Below are 22,888 nucleotides of genomic sequence, written 5' to 3'. Positions count from 1 at the left end.
AGTTTTCCAAAACACTTTTCAATTGGCTTGTCATTCATTTGTAGTTAATTGACACCACTTGGGGGATAGACAGGCCAATTTCAAGAATTCCTCCTTAATGGTACTCAGCTCTACCAGTCTCAGGAAGGAAGGCTGTTGTTATTTTAGGAAGGGGAGAGAGACAAAGGCTCTTCCCATAGCAAAAAACCTGCTTTCAATCAGCTTGGTGGAAACCCCAGCCCACCTGTGATACTGTAATGCTGCATTTCTTTGCCAGCTCTTCTTTGGCTTCTTCACTGGGGTAGGGATTGCTGAGGTGAGAGTAAAAATACTCGTTCAAGATTTCTGTGGCTTGTTTACTGAAGTTACGCCTTTTCCGCCTGCAAAAAGAGGAAAGAAAGCAAGGAAAGAAATATATTACAGCTATGAGACTTCATTACTGAAAGTTAGCTAGGATATAAATATGGAAAGCAGACTTCTCTCTAACCTTTGCTAGCTGAAATTGATGCTTCACCACTTATTCAAACCAAACCTTGGCTCTTATCAGGGTTGATGTGAGAGGCTAGTAACTGATAGAAGAGGAGCAATTGCTTATCTATGGAAGAATTCATTTGCCCATCTCTCTCCATCAAAGGTCTAGATCCAACTTACCTGTTGTTCTTAGAAGTTCAAAGATGTGCAAACCAAGATTTCAGATTACTGATAAACCTATTTATAGTGTGTTATCTAGATATTAAGTAGACACACATTTTGGGTGGTGTGGGAAATCCTAACATTGTACAAGGTACTCTGACTTCATCTGCATCTCCATCTGCCTCTTTTCCTCTAGGGCAAGGGTGAAGCAACCTGTGGCCCTCCAGGTGCTGTTAGACAAGCACTGCCACAATACCTGAAAATGGGCTGCTCCCATGAGAAGGGAGCAGATGAAGGCAGAAGCTGGTATCCACCGGCGTAGCAATCCCCGGCAGCACCTGGGGGTATGTTATGCAAGTGCACCCCCCACACCAGGAGGGAAGAAGCTGGTGTGTGCCATCCCAGCACTGTCAGAAAAAACATTGTGGGGTGCACTGCTGGGAGACTGCCCGGGACTCGGGAGGGAAACCTGCAGGCCAGCACATGCCAGCCGCGCTTATCCCAGGTGCCCCTTCCAGGTGCCCACCTGATGAAGCGCCCCACACTGCTTTTTCCGACAGCACTGGACCCACTCGCGGCTGGAAGGGATGCAGCAGCTGCAATGCTCTGCAGGCTGGCTCACGCTGCGTCAGCGGTGTGCCCAGTGCTGCTTTTGGGGGCAGTGCTGGGCCTGCTGGAGGGCAGCTGAGGCTGGTTGGGAGGTGGCTGAGGCACCCTGCAGGCAGTGCACCATCTGCACCCTGGTGACCTTGCGCTGCGTTTGCAGGCAGTGCTGGGTCCACCTGCTGGAGGGCGCCCTGCAGCCTGTGGTGCCCCCTCCCCTCCCACCGCTATTCTGGTATCTCAATGATGCAGCAAGAACCCTAGTTAGGGGTGGGGACAAACATTTGGGCTCTGGTTCAGGCAGCAAAATTTATTTCATTTTGGAATAGATGTGAACCAGAAGGAAGTGTTGGGCAAGAAGTATTGAGCATGGTTTAATTGTTCAGTTTACTGGTGTGATACTGAAGACGAAGTTGTTATGCATATTCATTTCCTAGCCATAATTATCATTACAGATCTCTTCAATAAAACTCAGTTCTTAAAAAGAAAATTCTGTGAAGTCTTTTCTCCCCCTCCCTTTAGAAAACTCCCTGTAAGCGTTTTCCCTCCAAGCTCCATTCCCCCTCCAGGCTTGCCACAATCAAACTACCACGATAGGACGGCTACTCCATAGGGAGCTTCCATCTGGCATGCTACAGCCCATCAGTATCATGGTGTGCTTATCCCCCGGCATTCTACCGCTCTCCCTGGAGCCGTGTTTCTCTCATTACTCCACTTCCACTTATTTTGTCTAGGCTTTCTGTTCTTTGAGAGGAACTGTTTGCAAAATATGCTTCTGAAAGGTGCAGCTGTTCCCTTTCCAAGTGGCAGCAACCTTTTTCATTGCCACACCGGTTAGGGGTGCACCCATTTGCATAACCAAAATGTCACTGCGGAGTTCTTAAAGTGCTGTCAGGCATGCTGTATAAGGAGAGGGTTGGCAATGAGCTGTACTACCAAAAAGGCCTTGCAACCAACCAGCGGCCCATGCAAAACATGAGGGGACGGGTGAGACTTGGTGACTGGCTGGTATGCGTCAGTCCGTGTAAGGCAAGCTGAGAAGCTAGGATCACACCATGACTGAAGAACCAGTACTAAATAATTGGCCATGAACTTCTGCCCCTCCTAGAATAACCACGTCTTTTCTGTCCTTTCATTTGGGAATTCCTGTACACAGCAAGGATTCATATATAAATTCCTGTCCTGCCAGGAGCAGTTCAGCTGGTCATAAAAGTTGGCTCTTGCAGCCAATGGATGTCAGGGGGCTGAGGGTTCCCTAATTTCAGTGGGTCCACTCTGAGTAAGACTAACATTAGCTACAACCCACTGGCTGTAAAGAAGTGTCAAATCTTGTAGCGTTGGACAAATCACCAACAAATCAAGACAAGAAAATCATAGAGTCTTGTGACCTACCTGGCATCAAGGAACCGTGATCTCAATATCATGACAGCTTCACAAGTGCTTTGTTTAAGCTGCATCTGGATGGAGCTGAACTTCCGATGGATGATGCCTACCATCCTCTCTATTTCCTTTGGAGAAATGGGGCGTGTCCGACTTTGCTCTCGAAGAAGGTTCATCACGTGTGTGGTAAATTCATTACAAGCCTAAGAAGGAAGGGACAGTTACAGGGGCAAAGTTACAGGGACAGTTACGGGTTTTGGCAAAGTCATATCACATCCTGATCTCAACAAGAAGAAAATGTTTACAAATTTTCCATGTACCCAGCCTTAAGACAGCTGGTTGTTTTTATTTATTATCAATTAACTACATTATCAATTAGCATTTATTATTATTATTATTATTATTATTATTATTATTATTATTATTATTATTAGTTTTAACTCTTAGTAAAGCACTGGCAATTGTCTAAGCACTGTACAGAGATTAAAAACAAGACAATTATTGCCCACAGGCTCACAATCTGATAGACACAATATAAAATGAAAAAGAAATTGGGAGGGAAGAGGAAAGCAAGCATTGGAGCAGCTGCACTTTCAGTGACCAATGCATTGATGGGTTCAGGTTCTTCCCCTTGCCATGATGTTCTTCCTGGGAGACAGGGCGTGCAGTCTCCTAGTGACCTTTGGTTCCCTGGTGGATTCTAGGATGGAATAGTCTGAGCAGATTTATAAGTCCCTTGGTTCTGGGAAACCATCAAGCTTGGCTAGTAATATCTGTTCAGAGACATTTTCATCAGTAGTAATGGGGAAGTGACAAAGCTGATGTTTGGTGGTGATTTTACTAGAGGAAAAAGGGAGAAACAAGACAGGTATTTGATGGTAGGATTTAGCTAAGACTATGAGACTTTGAAATAGAGAAGGGCATTCAGAATGTATCTGCCCTCATATACTAGGTATGGAAGAGGGATATATCCCAGGGAATCCTTCTGCAACCTGGTGCCCTCCAGATGTTTTGGACTACAACTCCCATCACCCTCAGCTATAATGGCCAATGATCAGTGATCATGGGGGTTGTAGTGCAAAACACCTGGAGGGCACAGAGGTCAGGAGACATGTTCTGAGGTGTGGGCACAAAATGCAGCAACCTAAAGAAGATAAGCAGGTTGGGGGCCTGGTTGGGAGATATCTGTGAACCCTATGTATGCTGCCCTGAGTTCTATGATAGAAGATAGAGGATATAAATGTGCCAAATATATAAATATGTGGATTTGGCTTCACCTGCCAAACTGATCAACTTAACAGCTAGCATACCACAAGCTCTTCCCTAGCACATCGGCACCATCCCCTCTCACAACTTCTTGCCCCCCCCCCATTTTTATTTTTAACATATCAGTTGAAGAAAGTGCTGAGATAAAATCTCCCCCTCCCATTTTATGACCTGAAAATAAATTGGGGTTCAGGGGAACTTCAGCAGTTTTGTGGGTACACAATTTTCAAGGGGAAGCTCACTGGAGCTCCATTGCATTTGGGGGAATAGGAAATTCAGGGTGTTGTTGGTACCTGTCTGTCTCAAGAGACTATGGAGTGCACCTCCAGGGGTGAAGTAAAACCACTGGAGAAATCACAGATCTTTCCTCGGGGTTTACTCTCGAAGCCTTTCTTACAAATGACTATAGTCAAAAGGTAGCAGAGGTTCAGGATCAGAGTTTTCCTTCTCCTATATGGGCTGCCTTCCCAGGTTGACATACCCCACCAGCCCCTCACTTCCTTCTACAGCACATGCAGAAACCACCCACTATTGGTCTCATCTGCTCAATCTGCTGGAGCCTGTCTTTGCATGCAGGGAAGTCCCTAACTCACTGAAGGTTTGAGACCCCTTGGCTGCCCTTAGCTGGCCAGTCAAAGCCATTCTGGGAGTGTGCCTGCTGTCACATGCTGACAGCTTCTAGGAGACACTCAGGTGAGAACTGAGTGCAGGGGGAACCAAAGGTGGACAAACTACCCAGGAGCATGACATGTCGCCTGCCAGAGGTACTACTTCTCCTCTAACACCCCATACACAGGGAGCAAACGGCAGCCACCAGCTGCTCAGAGCTGCAAAAGAGCTCCTTTTAAGTCCCACCCCCCAGTAAATGTGCAAAAAGGGGGCAATCTCATCCGCAACCCGCTGCCTCCAAATTCAGGTAGTTTTCTTTCACAGTTCTGATCAGCTGGTGACTATTATTTTCTTTCCCCCAGAATTCCCTGAATAAAAAAGATGTTTGCCCTAGCCCTATGTTCTATGTAACTTGAAAGCTCTTATATTATGCTTAACGCTCTTGCCCCTCAGCCAACCCTAATAAAAGGTATGGGTTTTCAGTCTCTGTAAAGTTCTCTCCACAGAGCTCCACAGGAACTCTGTGATCAGCTCTTAAGCTTCCACCAACAAGGTGTCCTGATGAAAGGTATCACCACCACATAATCTCCAGTCTCTTTATTCTTTGCATACAAGCCAGACATGTCTTTTTGCTCCTTGGATCCAACATCTGTCCTGCTGATAGAATATTTCACATATCTGAAAGCTACAGAACTACCACCTCATTCTCCATTTTCCTTCCTCATGATTTAACGTGCCCGCTGCCTTTCAGGATCAAACTAAGCAAGATTTTAATTGCATGATTGCCATTAATCTGTTTTTATAATTTACATAGCAGCTATGGATGTGTGTAAACAGGATAGGGACTGGACTGGAACCATTTCTTCCTTAATAGTCCTGATAAAAAGATTCCTTTCCTCTGGAAGCTGTTACTCACTCTGGAAAATAAGCTACTAGTAGTGCCAATGAAAGTTTCTCGAATAGCAGCTTCCAGGTGGGGGGCATTGTTTATAGTGGGAGGGTTAAACCATGGTCCCAAATGATGCTGCCACACACACCCAACAGCTGTTATTTAAAATGTAAAAGTAATACATAATTGTAATCATGCAATTAATGTCAGGCAGTCTTTACAAGAAGAGTTGCTATCCCCAGCCCTCTTGTTACTATCCTTTTATCTTATTTGGACCAAATAAGTTATTTGCAGAGCTTATACCAAAATATTTGCTGGAAAACAAAACAAAACAAAACAAAACCATACATTATCAAAAGCTCCTGTAAGCCCAAAGTATGCACCCACAGAGGACCAGTTGCCTGCAGCATCTCTTTAGGATTCCCTGCTCAGGCCCTGCTATCTTCCAATCAGCCTCTATTGGTTTGTGGATAAATTTTATTTCCACTGCATCTCTACACCCAGCATGATAAATGTTAATTCAATTGTGACTAGTCCACAAATGCAGCAGGTTTACCTGTCCCAGGAGGAGGCTGTTTGGCTACTCCAGCCTTGCTTCTTTCTACTGAGCCACTGATAAGGGGGTGTTATGAGGTTTTGTAATCACTCCTGATGCAATGACCCCACAGACTGGCCCATTCTTATATGTGGTCTGTTGTATTTCTTTACAAGTAACTGTCCTGAGCTTCCTTTCTTCCTATCCATCTTCCAAACAGCAATTAACACAGACAACAAAGGACAGTGTAATGATTACTCAAACTTTTTCAGGTGCAAGAGTGAAGTTTGCATCCAGTTTTAATCTGGAGAAAAAGTGCGCTTCAGTTGTGAGATGCTTGGGAAACAATAACAGACTAGCTACTTTCTGGGAAGTGGAAGCTGGGGGATGCTGTTGCCCTGATGTTCATGGGCCTTGTGGAGGCACTTGGTTAGTCACTGTGGGAAACACAGGATGCTGGACTGGATGGACTGATGGTCTAATCCAGAAGAGCTCTTGTTACAGTCTTCATCACTCTAAAGTTAAGAAAGTGGATAAAGTCACTCTGTTGCTTTTGGACTGCAGGGGGAAGGACAGAGAATTAAGGGCCAGTAGGTAGCTTCACCACTTCTACCCAAGCAAGAACATCAGCAGGGGAAGATCACCCTGGCCCCAACTGGGTATAAATGCCCCATTTACATCTCATAGTTTCATTCTGGCCTTGTCATCCTGATTGGATCTCCCTCTTCTATATTTTCATTCCACTCCCTTTGTGCCTCTTCTGCTTTTAGTTTGTAATTATTATTTTTTCATTGGCATGCGCCACTTTGGGAGACAATATATGTCTGAAAAGGAGGATAACATTAAAATAAAAGCCACCCACACTCACCTCACCAATTAACCTGGAGGTTAAAAGTTTACAAGCTCAGGTAATGTCTGCCTGTTCAGAGAAGAGAAAATACACCACCACCCTCATCTTCGTTTCCTCCAAACATCTCTCGTAACTTATTAAAGCGAAGACGCCTATGAATGCAAACGCTGATTAGCAATTTGGCAGCAGACCAGCATATCCATGGGATTCACAGAGCTTCCCTTTAAACCAGTAGTTCATACATGATTAATTAGAACATCTCATTTATGTAGTGTGCACTTTAGCTCATTACTCTAAGTAAAATTTGTTAAGTATTTACATTTAGATAATTAAAATCTGGGTACACCCTTAAGAAAGATGCATATGCTTCTGGCACAGTTACTCTCTTTTGCCTTTACACATCTGAAAGTAAAAAATTACAGGTCGTAACCCTCCACCAAGTCTGTAGCACTTTGAATGCAATGCCTGGCAGAGCACTTGGACCTCACTCCAAGGACTCTTGGGGAGGAAGAGGATGAACACACATCACTGCTGCATGAAAATAGGAGGGAGAGACTCTTGAGGCCTTGGAGATTTTAACTGCTTTGAGGGCTGGTGTGTTTTTTTTAATACAATCAAGCAATATATAATTTTTATCAGCTAAAATAAATCAAATTAATGGCAGTGGCATCATTCCTGGTTCCTTGAACTACAACTATGTTTTTTACCCCTGAAGAACTAGCATGCACCATGATTCCCAATGTTGCCGGAAATATACAAGTGTACTTCTGAGACCATGGACATATTATATTTGCTACTATTCCAATAAGAATAATGGAAGCTGGAGGAACAAGCAGGCGGAGGGACCTTAGCTCAGTGGGAGAGCACATACTTTGCATTCAGAAAGTCCCAAGTTCAGTCCCAACCATCTCCAGGTGAAAACTTGGGGAGCTGATGCCAGTAAGACATCATTACTGAGATGAACTTCACCCTAAGGCACTACATGATAGCTTCTTATGTTCCTGGCTTGGAAAAGCTACTCTGGCCTTCACAAAATTAAACAAATTCAAATGTATGTCTTTGTTTTCCTATCTATACATTAGTCAAAGGTGTGAGGGGAAATGAGCTATGCAAATGAAGCTACAGCCCCTGCAAATCCTGCCAAGTCCCCACTCCAGTTTAAGAGATTTAATAGGTATTGTCCACAGAGAAGCAACTCTTGCTATCATGAGAATTAGAAACTTAACATTTTTTAAATGCAGGGATGAGGGGACCTGTGGCCTTCCACAACTGTTGTGCTCCCAACTCCCATCAGTCTTAGTGGGTCAGAAATGATTATAGTTGTAATCCACCAACATCTGGGGAGGCACAAGAACCCCATTCCTTCTGCAAAGTGTTTGCCCTTCTCCATATGTATCCTTGATTATAAAGGTCTGATGGATCAGACCAAAAGTTTGTGTAATCCAATGTATTGCTTTCCACAGTGACCAACCAGGTTAAGCCTTTCTTCACCCCATAGATCATCTTTGGTTGCCCTTTTCTGAAGCTTTCCTAACTCTGCAAGCATCCTTTCTGAGATGGGGTAACCAGGAGAGATCCATGAAGATGATGGCAGCAGGTTCCCAGCTGCTCTGGGAGGTTTGGGACGTTTGCAATACTTTTGCCTACAGCAAAACCGTATTTCAATGTAATTATAGAAGATAGCTTTCAATATGCCATCTCTATTACAGTAGCTGTAAATTATGAAGAGAAGCATTTCTCCTGGCACTGAGAAAGTGGGTGAGAAGCTGATGGTGTGACACACTTTCTGGAGAGCTCCCCCGCCCCCCGGCCTTTCCTGCTGCTTTAAAGTGCATTTCCTTAACTGGCAACAAATGTCAAAATCAAACTCTGGGCAGGGGGGAGGAGGGAGGGTGGGAGAAAAACACAGCAATAATGACAACATTGGCCTTTGCTTCTAGGTTCAAAGAAGGCAATGCGAACACAAAAAGGCAATGAGACCTGGTGGTGCTTTAAAGACTGGGGCAGCACTACAGCTGAATAGGGAGCCCAAATGGAGCAACTCGCACTTCCTGTTTCCATGGCTGGGTACAGCATTCATAATTAGGGCTCTTGGGTTTAACTGAGGCTTTGTGAAACTCCTTTGTGAAACCTTCAAAAGACCTGAGTTCCTGATAAGGCATCTAGAACTGCTAGAACCAAAGTAGTCCCTGCCCTATTGTACCACTCCAGATGTTTTAGAGGAAGTGGGATGTGCCCTAGCTTGAAGGATAGTAAGGCACCATCCAGGACCAGCTCTAGGTTTGAGGGGGACCTCAGCAAAGTGCCCTCTGATGGCATTGAAACCCTCTGGCACTGTGGGCTCAACACAGCAGCATTGACAAGCAGACAGCTTTAAACGGTGCCTTTAATACCCTCACATGGATGGTGCACCATTTTGCCCTAAAGGGAAAGTATATGGAGTGGGTGGGACTGTGGAAAGTTAAAATGGCAGCTCTACAACCTAGTTGTTTCTCCTCTGATTACAGTGCCAGTTTAAGGAGGGGGATCCAATACTTGCCCGAAGATGCCACATGCTCAAGCCGGCTCTGGCAACATAACTTCCTAAAATCCAGTACTTGCACCACTCCCTCCATTTTAGTAGGGAATGAATTTCATTTGCTCATCACCCATCTCTTGTTTAGCTTTCATCTTAACTCTACCTGTATCTTTGCATGCACTAACTGTGACCCAGCCCAAATGAACACCACAACCAATCATGAACTGTGGTCTGCTAGGGATGTTTTCAAAGCACTGGAAGCCGCCAACTGACACAGGATCTGGTTGCTACCAAATCAGGCCAATGGTCTACCTGGTCCAAGAGTGCCAACACCATGGCAACAGCTCTCCAAGGTATGGGGATGTTTCCCCAAGTCCTAATACTTGAAAATCGTTTATTTATATGGTACCATTGACATGGCATTGACAGGCTCCTGCCCTGAAAAGTTAATATTCCAATTTTTGACAGCACAGAATATGACAGAGAGGGGATGGAAGAGCGGCAGGCCAAGTTACTACAAACTGGTCCAGCAGCCTGTTGCTCAGCATTGCTTGCATCCTGCTACTAAGCTACAGTTGTAATGAGTTTCTCAGATCAACCATACTTTCTGCTACAGGTTCCTCTCGACCCTTTCCCTTTGTTTATGAATGGCTTTAACCAATAATGTATAAATGGCTAGGGACTAGGTTACCTGAAAGATTGCTGTCTCCCACAGATATTTATCTGAATGTTAAGATCTTCAGAAGTCTTCCTCTGTGTGTTGCTGTCAAGTGAGGTGAAGTGGATCGTTACAAAGGACAGAGCCTTTTCAGTAGTGGCTACCCAGAACCTATTCCTTTGGGTTTCTCAGAGATGCTTGTCTGACACCTTTTTTACAGTCTTTTTGGTGAAGACTTCTTTTTAAAAAATCTTGAACTTTTAAACTTGTACTCTAAAATAGATTCTATGTGTTTGCTGCTTTAATGGCTATTCTAGAAAACCCACGTTATGCTCTTTTTTAGTATAACTGTAAGCTGAGCTGGAATTTGTTTCATTCTGTCTGAAATAGATAAAAGTTTTCTGTGGCTGTGCTTACTGTGTTTTCATTATTGCATGTTTTAATATTGTATATTTCAATTCTATTATTTATTTATTACTATATTTTACTGTATTTTATAAGTCATCTAGGGAACTTTACTAATGTGTGACCATATCAAATTTAAGACTGATTATATTGAGCTAAATGTGGATCTGAAAGGGCTGAAGGTCTACTAGTCTGGATCTCTCTCTCTCACACACACACACACACACACTTGTTTATTTTAAATTGCCGCAAGTATTCTCTCTCCCCTTCCCAGATGAAATCTAGACTGATCTACCTGCTTTCTCTTCACAAACATCTCATGGCCCCTCCACCAGTCTACCCTCCCCTGCTCCCACCTGTAGAAACCTTTCAGAAAACTTGGAGCCAATCAAGACAGAGGAGCGGTCCCATTTGCCCCTCAGCTGCAGAGACAGGCACAGTTCGAGACAAACTAGTACGAGACAGTTTGCTACAAGGCATGAAAAAATTATCATATTTCTGTACAGTAGACACTGCTGGGTGTCAGGACTAACAGGGGAAAACTTGCATGTTTCACATCCGCTCTGTCTCTTACTCTCCCAGCAGCGTTTCTCTCTCCCTCCCTCCCCACCTCAGTTTCCTGGGGTTTGGACGGATGGATCTGACATTTCAGTTGAAACCTTTGCAAATGGAGCTACGGGGCTTGAACGCTGGGCTCCTTCCAAATGCTTACATTTATTACAGTCAGAGGCTACAAGGCCAGGGAAATGACGGCCCACAACAATCAGAATTTATTTCTGCTCCCGTTCTTTCTGTTGAGGTTTTCCATGCACCATTTTCATTTAAAGTGTGGTCGATGTTCCTTTGTCTCTACTACAGTTACAACAAGAGGTCTAGAAATCTGCACTTAAATGACCAATATTCTGGGACTTGAAGAAATAATGGAGGTCAGCCCTTCTTGACTTCAAAGTATCTGCAGAAAATTGAGGGGGGTGGATTAGTAGATTTTTTTTCAGGATGACCAAGCCAAAAGGCATGCATAAGAAAAGCAGGGGCATTCAATGGGGGGAAATCAGAAGCCAACATTCCATACAAGAAATGCCACATTCTTGGTACACAATATAAATAAGAGTAATTGCAAAAGAAGATACATTATTTCACCCTAGTGAACAAATCATTAGACTCAATTTGCTTTATCACAGATATATGAAATATGCCCAGCAATTGTAGTTCTTATCTGTTAATATTTTCAGAGGTGTAGTCATGCTACTCTCCTGCAAAAACCAATCAGAGTCACCTTAAAATACAAACTAATTCATTACTGCAGAAGTGGACCTGAATCCATGGAAGCTTATTCCAAAGTAAATAAACTTATACCCCACCTTCCTGCTTCTGGAAAAATCACTCAAGGTGGATTATAGCATAATTATAAAAATAACAAACTGTTTAAGCAATGAAATATAATCAAAATAGTTTTCCAAAAATATATATTAAGTTTATTAGTGACAGTCCAACATACTTAGGTTGGAGACAGTAGCTTTTAAAAAAGGAGGTATAACAGGCATGGCTGCCCAGAGAATATACATTCATCTCACTGCTGCTTTCGGTGAACTAGGATGGTTTTTTTTTGTTATTGTGGGGGGAGGATAGCCACCTGCAAATTCTGTATGACAAGCTACAGAGAGACTGAAGGAAAATGCAGGCATGCACTGAGGAAAATACCCCTTCTAACTCTCTTAGAAACCAGCTTCCATTTGCTTCCTGTTAGTTAAACTACTACTCCAGGTGCAAATTAGTGCAGAAATAGAAATGTAGAAGTGGATACAATAAAAAAAAATACCCAACATTAATGTGCAGGTCCTGTCCTTGTTTGGATAACTGAGCCGAACTCACCCCAGGCAGAAGCCTGCAGATGCACCATCCAGAGAAACTTTCTGCACAGACATAGCTTTTATTTCTAACACCTCCTCCAGCTGCAGCAACCAGTTCTTGGATTCAGTAATTTTTGTAGGTGGCTTTTTGAAGACAATAATAATTGGTCCTCAGGGTTATGAGAAATATCATGAAAGCATGGCTGTGATTAATCTTGTACACACACAAACACACAGCCAATCCACAATCTTCTGCTGAATTAGAACTAAGCCAGCTGAACGGGTTGATTCATACTGCCATCATAAATGAACAAACATTTTATTTCTGAGGTGTTAACCTTTCAAACCCAAGACTGTTTCCAGACTGGCTTTAGAAAGGGCATTTTATATTAAGCTACAAGAAAACAAAAAGTAGGGGGGGAATGAAAATTTTAAGCAAACACTTCAAATGCAATTGATTTTTTTCTCCACCCCCCCTAAATGTCACTTGTACTTGGGTAGTAAAGAAGCTGTTTTTATTATAACATGAAAGAAATTCATAATGGCCTTATAATATTCATTCTAAGATGCATTTTTTCAAAGTCATAGGTTCATTTAAATGCTTTTTGTTGTAATGTTTTGTTGTAATATTTTCTGCTAGTCACTGCAATTTGTAACCAAAATACCGAAACTAGCTAGGAACCTCCAGAAAGGAAAAATTTCCTCACATTGGTGATGTACATTCTTGTAACACAGATGCTGAGATAGGCAAAAACCACACCAAGCTGCATGTTTCCTGGTAGGACTGCAGCCTCTGATTAACCCCCATTTAGCAACTGGATTTTGCGGTTTCACTTCAAGTTTGTTTCAGCTGACACACTCCCAGGGAAGTGCCAGAGCCAAGCCGTAGAAGCCAGGACTTCCTTATAAAGTTCTGCTCAGAAAACCAGCCACAAGTTCCTATGGTTCATTGAGCTGATATGGTTCAAGCTTCAGAAGCTTTATAAGGCACCTCAGGGAAACAAAATGACATTGCCAGTGGTACAGCAACAAAGCCAGGGTCTCTGGTCTTCCCTTTCTATCTCTGTGAAAAGTTATGTGAACATGGATGGACAATCTCTCCATCACTTGGTGACAAAAGGCTCACTGAGTAACTGAACCCCTCAAGAGAAAACAAATGAAGTAGAGGGGTATATGTGGTTTCATTGGGACAGAGCAGTTATTAACACTTTTAATAAAAATCAAGCCATAGGTCATATTGAAAATAACCTACAGCAAGCAAAGAATCATCTACAAAAAATGTTGACAGAAAGTAAAGTCAGTAAAGCACTTCTGACTGATTTGTCCTAGAAGTGGAATCCTAACTCACAGCAAATGACTAATCTCTCTAATGCAGTCATCTGGATTTTTCAAAGCACTTACAGACACTTACAGAGTGGCCCTAGTCCACAGGTTGGGAACCATTTTCAGTCTAAGTTCCAAGTTCCCTTCTGGGCAACCTTCAAGAGGCCACGTATCTGTGGTGGATGAGGCCAAAGGCACAAGTGGGTGAAACAACAAATGTAAATTTTACCTTTGTACAGCAGTGTACTTTTTACCAGGCACTCATTCACAATTCTTTATCCTCCATCCAGGGAAGCAAGAGGCATTATCAGAGTTTAAGGACACTTTCCAGCCATGCAAAAACACTCAAGAAGGGTGTGATATGGGGCTGGGGAGAGGCGTGGGGAGCGTATTGAGGGCCAGACAGAGAGGGCTGGAGGGCCTGAAGTTCCCTACTTTTGTTCTAGCCAAACCACATTTATCTCAACCTTCTAGCTACAATATGGTGATAATCACAGCAGCCTACCTTCCTTGGGCCATTGGTGAGGATTAATGCAATAAAAAATTCTGAAACACTTGGAGGACTTGAAATATGCTATGTAACTGACTACCTATTATTGTTTCTGACTGCAGTTTAAAGAATTTGACAGTATCTTGCATGGCTGCTCCTCCAAGTTTCAAGTTGTGGGCTTATGGAACTTTACTTACTTGGAAGTATAGCTTGAAGTTACTTGTTGATGTTGCTAATCTTTAAGCTATTAATTTTTGACAGCATGGCATAAACAAACAGTACTTTGCAGGTTGGGCTCTAGCAAAACAAAGGACAATGGAGCCACATATATTCAGGGGAGAGGATTGCAACATCTAACCTGTTCATATTTCTCCAGCTCCGTGTGATAGATCTGTCTGATCTGGGTCAATTTGGCCCTGTAATCTGAATGTTCAATAGAATTATCCGAAGATCCACCAGAAGCTGCTGCTGCTGCTGCTGCCGCCGCTGATCCTCCACCTTTCTCAGGACCTGAAACCCCTTCTGCCAGAAGCATATTGTCCAATCTCATTAGCTGGGGGTCAGGAGGGTCTTCCTCTTGAGCCCCTCGGATGCTGAGACCTTTAGGTGAAGGAAATAACAAGAAGAAAAATTACCTAAGTTAATATATCCTGTTTCCAGTAAATCTGCTAACTATTCCACCGGCTCAGAGAAGGGAAAGCAGCAGGAGTCACACACACACTTTGCTGCGAGCCATTTTCATATGGATTTGTGAAGGCTTCCAATCCTAGCAGTTGTCGTTCAAGGAGGAAGGTATTACTAAGCACTCCGTACACACTATTCCAAAAAGTAAAGATCTTTCAAGATCTTGAACCAAAATAACCCGAATTCTGCATCAAGAGGAGAAGAATTCTGTGACTTGAGTAAGTTAATCAGTGCATTCACTGTAATGCAATGTAAGCAAACGGCTCAAAGTACTCAAAGGATCACAGAAAGCAGAAATATTAAACAAAGACACTGTTCCTACAATAATATGTTTAGGAGGTCATACCAATTGCTAAAGTCTGCCTTTTACTGTTGATGCAATAATATGAGCAGCAGTCAAGGACCAGCAGACTATTCTAAAGAGTTGGCAGTGGACTGAGCCACTGTTATCATGGGCTGCTTTGTAAGCTTTTCGAGCTTTACCTGAGGATAAAAATGTTTACTGTATTATAATTAAATATAATAAATTTATTCGCTTATTTTGTACCACATCCATTAGTAACAAAGAATGGTATGCAACAAGAAAGTTATGAGGGTTAGTAACCTGCTTACAATTTTTAACTGGAATACCAAACTGTCTATTCAGCAAAATATTCCACACGTGTATTTTGCACAAATAAAATGGCTTGAGGTTATTCCTGGTTCAAGGAAAAGCAGGGAGGGTTCCACTTCACTGATGGGTCAAGGGATATAGTACTTTATATCCTTCCAGAGGATCACCCTTCCTGAGGAGATACTCAATCATTAGGTCTTAGATCTACTGAATGCAATATGCATAGTCTGCAGTGCCCAGCTCTGCTGTAAAGAATGCTGTGATGTATGCAGCCTCAAAACCACTTTGTTTTTTGGTTTTTTAACCACCCAGAAAGTTTAAATTGCCATTTCATGCTAAAACATGTTCAAAATTGCCAGCATTGTTATCAGCAGCTAGCAGAGAAGCACCAGTGTTTATTTTAAAATAATAATAAAAATAAATAAAATTTCCGCCTCTAGCCAGAGGATCCCAAAATGACATCCAATCACCAGTCTCATCTGACTATTATAGATCAAGGCTGACAATTTGTAGGTTTAATCAGGTCAAATGGGCTTGCTGCCAAGATGCTCTCAACACCACTGAAAAACAAAGTTGAGATATAATTACAGGGGGGGGGGGGGGAGAATCACTAGAGCCATGGCTCCTTGGATCGGCATTTCTATTACAGATGCAATACTACCCAAAAATATCCCAGCTCAATTAACCTCTTCAAATCGGTTTAAAAGCAGGTATTCCTGACAGATCCCCTCAGGGGGAGGAGCTGGCACCTACTGAGTCTGCAAGCCAATTCTGCCTTCTGTGGTGTTCATGTTGTTGTTTATACACAGCGGCACACGAGCTCTGCATCAGGTGCAGCTGACATGACAGTAACATCCATAAACTGCCAAGTGTTCAGCTCAGAAGTGGCAGTTAAATTTGACTCACTTGCATGAATCTAGCCCAATTCCTCAAAGGTGTGGAGGTGTAGAAGGAGACAGATTTGTGACCAGCCTGCCCTGCACAAACATCAGCCAATCCCTTGTCATATATTTGACACATGTATTTAAAAAGAAAATCTTTGAAATCAACCACCTTTGTAGCAAGCATCAGTTGCCTGCAATATTGTTAAGACAAATGAAATGACTCACTGCAAAATTGCTTATCTTTATCATTGATAGATGGTCAAGATTTGAGGGTGCATACATGCACGGCTAAACATATGCATGCCCCACTAAAACGAACGGATGAATGCATCCCTCTTTAATATGCAGAATGGCAACTGTAATGCCCTATTGTCCAAGAATGCACAACCAGAGCAAGATCTGGGCAAAAAGGAGTAAGCGGGTGTTAGGGAAGCACAATTCTATAGTGCATGTTTGGTATACAGAAGATCCCTGGTCACTGGCAATGCTGGGTAAAAAAGACCCTTAATAATATGATATCCACAAGCTCCATCCCATCTCTAATTTTTGCCAAACCATGCCCCACCGTGGGATGCAGCACCACAGGTTAGGAGTACCCCATCTCGTACTTAGAAGCTGCGTTGGAGTGTTACAAGTGCCTCATACGTTTAGTGAGTTAGGGCAGTATTATGACCTCCAAATTGCTGGTGGAGGACTGAGTTAAAGGAGTGTGGCTTGCCTATGTGAGTTCTTGGCAGAGGTGACTTTCAGTCCAGGGACTTGCCAATTCGTAATTCATCCTCTTAGTCACTATGTTACACAAGCCTTTTTTCCACACGTCTGTAATAACTTTAAAGTTGTCTGATTATATGGGGTGGTTGATTGTAGATACTGAGAACTTATTGAGAATTTTAAGTGCTGCCCCAACTTCTCATATTTTTTATTTCTCATAGAATCATAGAATCCTAGAGTTGGAAGAGACCACAAGGGCCATCGAGTCCAACCCCCTGCCAAGCAGGAAACACCATCAGAGCACTCCTGACATATGGTTGTCAAGCCTCTGCTTAAAGACCTCCAAAGAAGGAGACTCCACCACACTCCTTGGCAGCATATTCCACTGTCGAACAGCTCTTACTGTCAGGAAGTTCTTCCTAATGTTTAGGTGGAATCTTCTTTCTTGTAGTTTGGATCCATTGCTCCGTGTCCGCTTCTCTCCATCCACCCTCTTTATTATTATATACATGTTGAAAACCATGGGCGTTAAAAAGGGGGTTGCATTTTCTCCTTTTATCAGTGAATCTTATTTTAATTTCATCAGCCTACTTCAACAAACCACACACAAACCACACCAAATAATTTGAATGCCACATCCATTGTTCTTCCTTCCCCCTTTTCAACCTGGCTCCTGCTTCATCTTACCCAGATCTGAACACACACTGCAAAAGTTGGTGAGCAATATTCTGTCTGATATGTTGCCTTTCTTGTCCCCACCCCCCAACCCATAAAACAAGCTTCTTCTTGACATGATAAGAATCTCACCATTCCACATTCAGCATTCCACATTCAGAATTGTGTGTGTGGATTCTAAAACGTTTGGAAGGAAGAAAGCCAACTTGATAAATTATCACATGTTTCTTCTCCTCCCACGTCTCCAGTACACCCCAATTACCATCAAATTCTAAATTTGTTTTTGGGATACTGACACCAGAGTTTGTTCACTGCTTGGACTTGACAATGCACATTTGCTTCCTTGTTATAAAATGTTTCATCTTTGCTATTTCGTCTTATCAGGTTCTCATTAAAGCATTAAGCAATCTTCTACATGGTTAGTCTATTCCTGCTAAGGGCTTCAATTCCTCTCCTAAGGAAAAACAAACAGGCTTTTGCTAATTTATATACGTTACTTCATTAACTCTATGAGAATTTTTAAATGACTGCTCACTGAGCTAGGCAGCTGAGTGCATGCTTTGCATGGAAGGAGCCTCAGCTCTAGTCTCCGATATTTCCAGTTAAAAGATTATGGGAGAAAAAAACTCTGTTCAAGACACTGGATAGACAAGGATAAGATGGACAGTATTGGGCTAGATGCACCATTAGTCCTATTTGAAGAAAAGAGTTTTGAGAGAGGAGGGCAGGTATCCTTATAACACTAAGATGGGCAAAAGGTAGATTGGGATCTACAGGTAAGTCTCTGGGTGATTTTCAGTAGATAACAAGGATTCCAACCCCCAGTAACTTGACAATTGTTTAACCTCCAGTGAGGTCAGCCTGGCACCTTTGATGACATATTTTCGGCACAAAGTAAAAACCTACTGTTTTCTCAAGCTTCTGATGATCTATTATAGTTTTGTTTTTGCTGTCAGTATGCTGGCAAACCTTCCGTGGCTGCATGGGGGTGTTTTGTATTTTTTTTTTTAATGAACTGCATGGAAGCTTTAATAATGTGCTGCTATTATAATGTATTTTATTTATGCTTATGTATTTAATTAAGCTATATCACTGTGGTGTGTGGGGTGTTAGGGGAGGAGTAGAACCTCTGGTGGGTGACAGACACATCATGTTCCTTCTGGGGTAGTTTGTCCTCCTTTGGCCCTGACTCTGCACCTAGCTCTCATGTGTGGCTCCTAGAAGTTGTCAGCATGCGACAGCGGCCACAACCCGGGAATGGCTTCAACTGGCCAGCTAAACCCGGTTAAGGTAGCTGATGGGTCTCAAAGCCTTGGTGAGTTAGGGACTTCCCTGAATGCAAAGACAGGCTCCGGCGGGTTGAGCAGATGGGACCAATAGTGGGTCCAATGGTCAAGAAGGTGGTTTCTGCATGTGCTGTAGAGGGAAGTGAGGGGCAGATGGAACTTGTCAACCTGGGAAGGCAGCCCATATAGGAGAAGGAAAACTCTAACCCTAAATCTCCACTGCCTTGTGGTATATCTTTGGGAGAAGAAAAGGCTAAGGAGTAAACCCTACACAAATCTGGAGTGGAGTCCCTAAGGCAGTTGGATGGCTCCTTCCAGCAACTCCTGCAGCCAAGCTGGTGCCAAATGTATTATTCTGCTTTCCTTTGGGAAGGTCACTTTGGTGCTGCTAACACAGCAGTTTTTCTTCACCCCAGAGGTGCACTTCATTGTCTCTCAAGACAAATGGATGCCAACAATATAAGTCACTTGGAGACCTCTGTATAATAATAAGCAGTCTACTAAATACAGTGGTACCTCAGGTTACAGACGCTTCAGGTTACAGATGCTTCATGTTACAGACTCCACTAACCCAGAAATAGTACCTCAGTGGTACCTCAGGTTACAGACGCTTCAGGTTACAGACGCTTCATGTTACAGACTCCACTAACCCAGAAATAGTACCTCGGGTTAAGAACTTTGCTTCAGGATGAGAACAGAAATTGTGCGGCGGCGCAGCCGCCGCAGTGGGAGGCCTCATTAGCTAAAGTGGTACCTCAGGTTAAGAACAGTTTCAGGTTAAGAATGGACCTCCAGAAAGAATTAAGTTCTTAACCCGAGGTACGACTGTACTAAAGATAACAGCAATAACAACAAATAAAAAACAAGTTACCATCCTGCCCTGGTTGCCCTTGTTTTAATTGCCTCTCTCTCAAACTTAGTGTTCCTCATCAGTTGAGTAAGTATATTAAATGGTTGCCTTTATTAGCCTTTGTACAACTATGCTGGTCAGTTTCAGCGCTCTGTGTTAAAAGCCGTCAGCTGCAGTAAATTCAGCTATAGTTCTGTACGTGTACATTATGGTTTCCTGATGTAATGCTCCATGAGATGCCTTATATTGCAGATACACTGACACAACCACAAACCACATTTTTTTCTCCGGCTCTACTACCAACATAAGCTGTTTTGCATCTGCCTCTCACTGGTGGATTGGGTGGGGTGGTTGTTATAGGATGTTTTCACAAACCTTTTGATATTGACTGGATAAAAATCTACTCTGTCTTCCTGGGTCTGTGTTTCTCTTCCTTTGAAGAGGATCTCACAAGCTCACCTTATTTGCCGAGCCAAGCCTTTCCTTTATTCAACAGCTTCAGACAATGGATGCTACCTAGCATCTGCCTTTATAAATTATGCACTAATAATATATGTATTTTTGACATATAAGCTCACACTGTGGCTATTGTTTCTCTATTTTTATTCCTCAGTATATCAACCTACAAGTTTATTACTGCTTAGCTCGCTGACCTTTCAATGCATCGTGGTATTAAGGTACAGAGTGGGCTTGAAAGAACACAATAATACATCACTTCCAGCACAACTGGAGAGGTACTAATGGCAATGGAAGTGCAAGGACTCAAGCTGGAGAGCTATGCATCGGCCTAAAGCCAAATCTTTCCACATTAAATATGGCAGCTTGAGCTGGTACACCTTTGATAGATCTTTCAGGACCACTTTCATGCCTGACAATTTCTTTTCCTCTAGGCAAAGTTTCAAAAATCTTCATGGGTGAGCCGTAGAGTTAACCACAAACCTGTTTGCTCCCTATTTCCATCTACTTAAAGCCACACCATTCATTTTGGTATCTGCAGGATCCAGACAAATCACATAAACAGACGCTAAAACATTGTTTAACAATGAACTTGGCTTTGTTATAGAACCACAGTTTTAGCATATCTTTCAGCAGATCCTAATTAGCTGTCTTTCAACGCGCTGTGCACCTGCCCCCACAGATAACAGACGAGCGCGCCTGCACAGGCGACGGCATTCAGAGGCCAATAAATAAATTGCAGGTCAAAATTATTACAAAGCTTTTCCTCCGAATAAACCCATCTCCTTCACAATACAAAGCCGTCGATATGAAAAGCACCTAAAAACCCACTCAAATGGTATGATTACAGGGGCCGTTTGAGTTTAATAATCCGACTGTAGTTCAGGCATTTTCAACAGCTCATTAAGGGTTCATTAATATATGGGCAAGCTTTTGAATTATAAATAAGCAGATTAGAAACCCGTGGTGTCTGAATTGTATAGTAGGTATCTTGGCTAACAGAGTAATATTGCAAGCACAATGAAAGGTTGGCCCAAGAGAGTTCTTCTGGAGATACAGGGCATGGCTTTTTCCATCTTATTTATTAATTTCATAAAATTGTAAAGTTGGAAGGGACCACAGGTCATCTAGTCCAACCCCCTGCAATGCAGGAATGTTTTGCCCATTGTGGGGCTCAAATCCATGACCCTGAGAGTCTCATGATCTACCAACTGAGCAATCCCTTTGCCTTGCTTGTTCACCTTGTGAAGTGCTTATGTGTTATTTTTCTGAAGTGGTAAATCAACCATTTTAAGACATGCCCACCACCCACCATATATATATGGACCCTGGTGTTCCACAGAAAGACCAAAGACTCAACTCAAAGATGTAATCACCACCAAATCACCTTCCTAGTTCCATAAGAGTGGTCTGATTGGCAATAAAGATTCCCATTGGGATTCTTCATTTGTGATTTTTAAAAATAAGGACAGCCACTGACCTATTCTATAGATTTTAAGCTTACCCGATAGGGAAAAGCCTCCAGGCCTCTCTAACTTACTCATTGGACTCTCACCAAAACACACCACTCTCATCAGGCAACATCCCATGATGGCCCTGCTGTATTTCCTTTTAGGGTACTTTGCCTGACTAGAATGTATCCTTGAACTTTGATAATACATTTTGCTTGGATGGATGGATGGATGGATGGATGGAGTGTGTGTGTGTGTGTGTGTGTGTGTGTGTGTGTGTGTGTAGAAACTAGCCTCCTGTACAAAGATAAAGTTCACATTCATTGCTCTGCTTATTTTTGCTTCTAGGCCCACTCACCTAGGAGATTGTTCAGAAGGGAATGCGGCCCCTAGGCTGAAAAAGGTTCCCCATCCCTGACTTCGAGAATTTGGTGGGGGTAGAGAAACACCATCAAGAGACAAAGACTGCTGAAGTTCATTTACAAAGTCACAGGCTAAGAGCTGAGGTTGTCCAATCCCCAACAAACCGAAAACTACAGAGATCTTAGCTGCTAGCTCTATTTTGCCTCCTTGAGGCATTTCTAACAAGAGAACAGATATCTGAAAATGCCTGCTCTTCATTTTCTATATGGCATCAGCAGAGAATAATGACTGCTCGCATATAAAAACACAATTTAATGTTGTCACGCTGCAATATTATGTTGGTGTGGCAATTAACATGGCTGGTCTTAACACAAACCCTGAGAGCCATGACTAGCCTCCATCTACACCACTAGCTTCCCCAGCAGCCACTGAAACCAGGAGGACTCTCTCCAGAAGTCAGTGGAACACTAAAATAACACCATGAGCCACAAAGCACAGCTACCGTATTTACCAGCAAATCTAATGCGCATCTGAATTTTCAAAACCTTGAAACTAAAAAAGTATTTGCTATGTCAGCAGTGTTTATCAAGCTTGCAACTGACTCTAATGCGCCATCAAATCTAATATGCACCCTAAGTTTTGCGACATAATTTGACCAAAAATGTGCACATTACATTGGAGTTAATATGGTGATTCACACTCTCTTGTCTGCACAATTTACAGTCTGCACAAATGCAGCAACAACACCATGTTCTATCTCCCAGGGTCTGCTAGCCAGCCAGGATGGTGAAGACTACTGACATTACTTTATAATTTATAAAACCTATAAATTATAAGTTTATAATTTAGCTCTTTAAGGCCATGATCAACTTTAAAAAAGAGAAAGAAACTGACATTAAAGAACACAGATTGTTTATCACAAGAGGT

General features: G+C 42.7%; 1 protein-coding gene across 13 annotated transcripts in view; it reads right to left on the bottom strand.

The window, feature by feature from the left end:
- The window catches only part of PBX3 (PBX homeobox 3), a 235,002-nt gene that overhangs the window by 32,388 nt on the left and 179,726 nt on the right, over window positions 1-22,888 (bottom strand). For all 13 annotated transcript variants that reach the window (XM_083485968.1, XM_083485964.1, XM_083485972.1 and 10 more), the window contains 3 exons: window positions 14,347-14,588; window positions 2,608-2,798; window positions 224-359 (listed from right to left, as the gene is read on the bottom strand). In XM_083485968.1, the coding sequence (XP_083342094.1) occupies window positions 224-359; window positions 2,608-2,798; window positions 14,347-14,588 (569 nt within the window). The remainder of the gene's footprint in view (window positions 1-223; window positions 360-2,607; window positions 2,799-14,346; window positions 14,589-22,888) is intronic.

This window comes from Podarcis liolepis, assembly GCF_965112155.1.
Source record: "Podarcis liolepis genome assembly, chromosome: Z".
NCBI lineage: Eukaryota > Metazoa > Chordata > Lepidosauria > Squamata > Lacertidae > Podarcis > Podarcis liolepis.
Note: the sequence above shows the minus strand (reverse complement) of the source record. Positions and strands in the feature narration are given on the sequence as shown.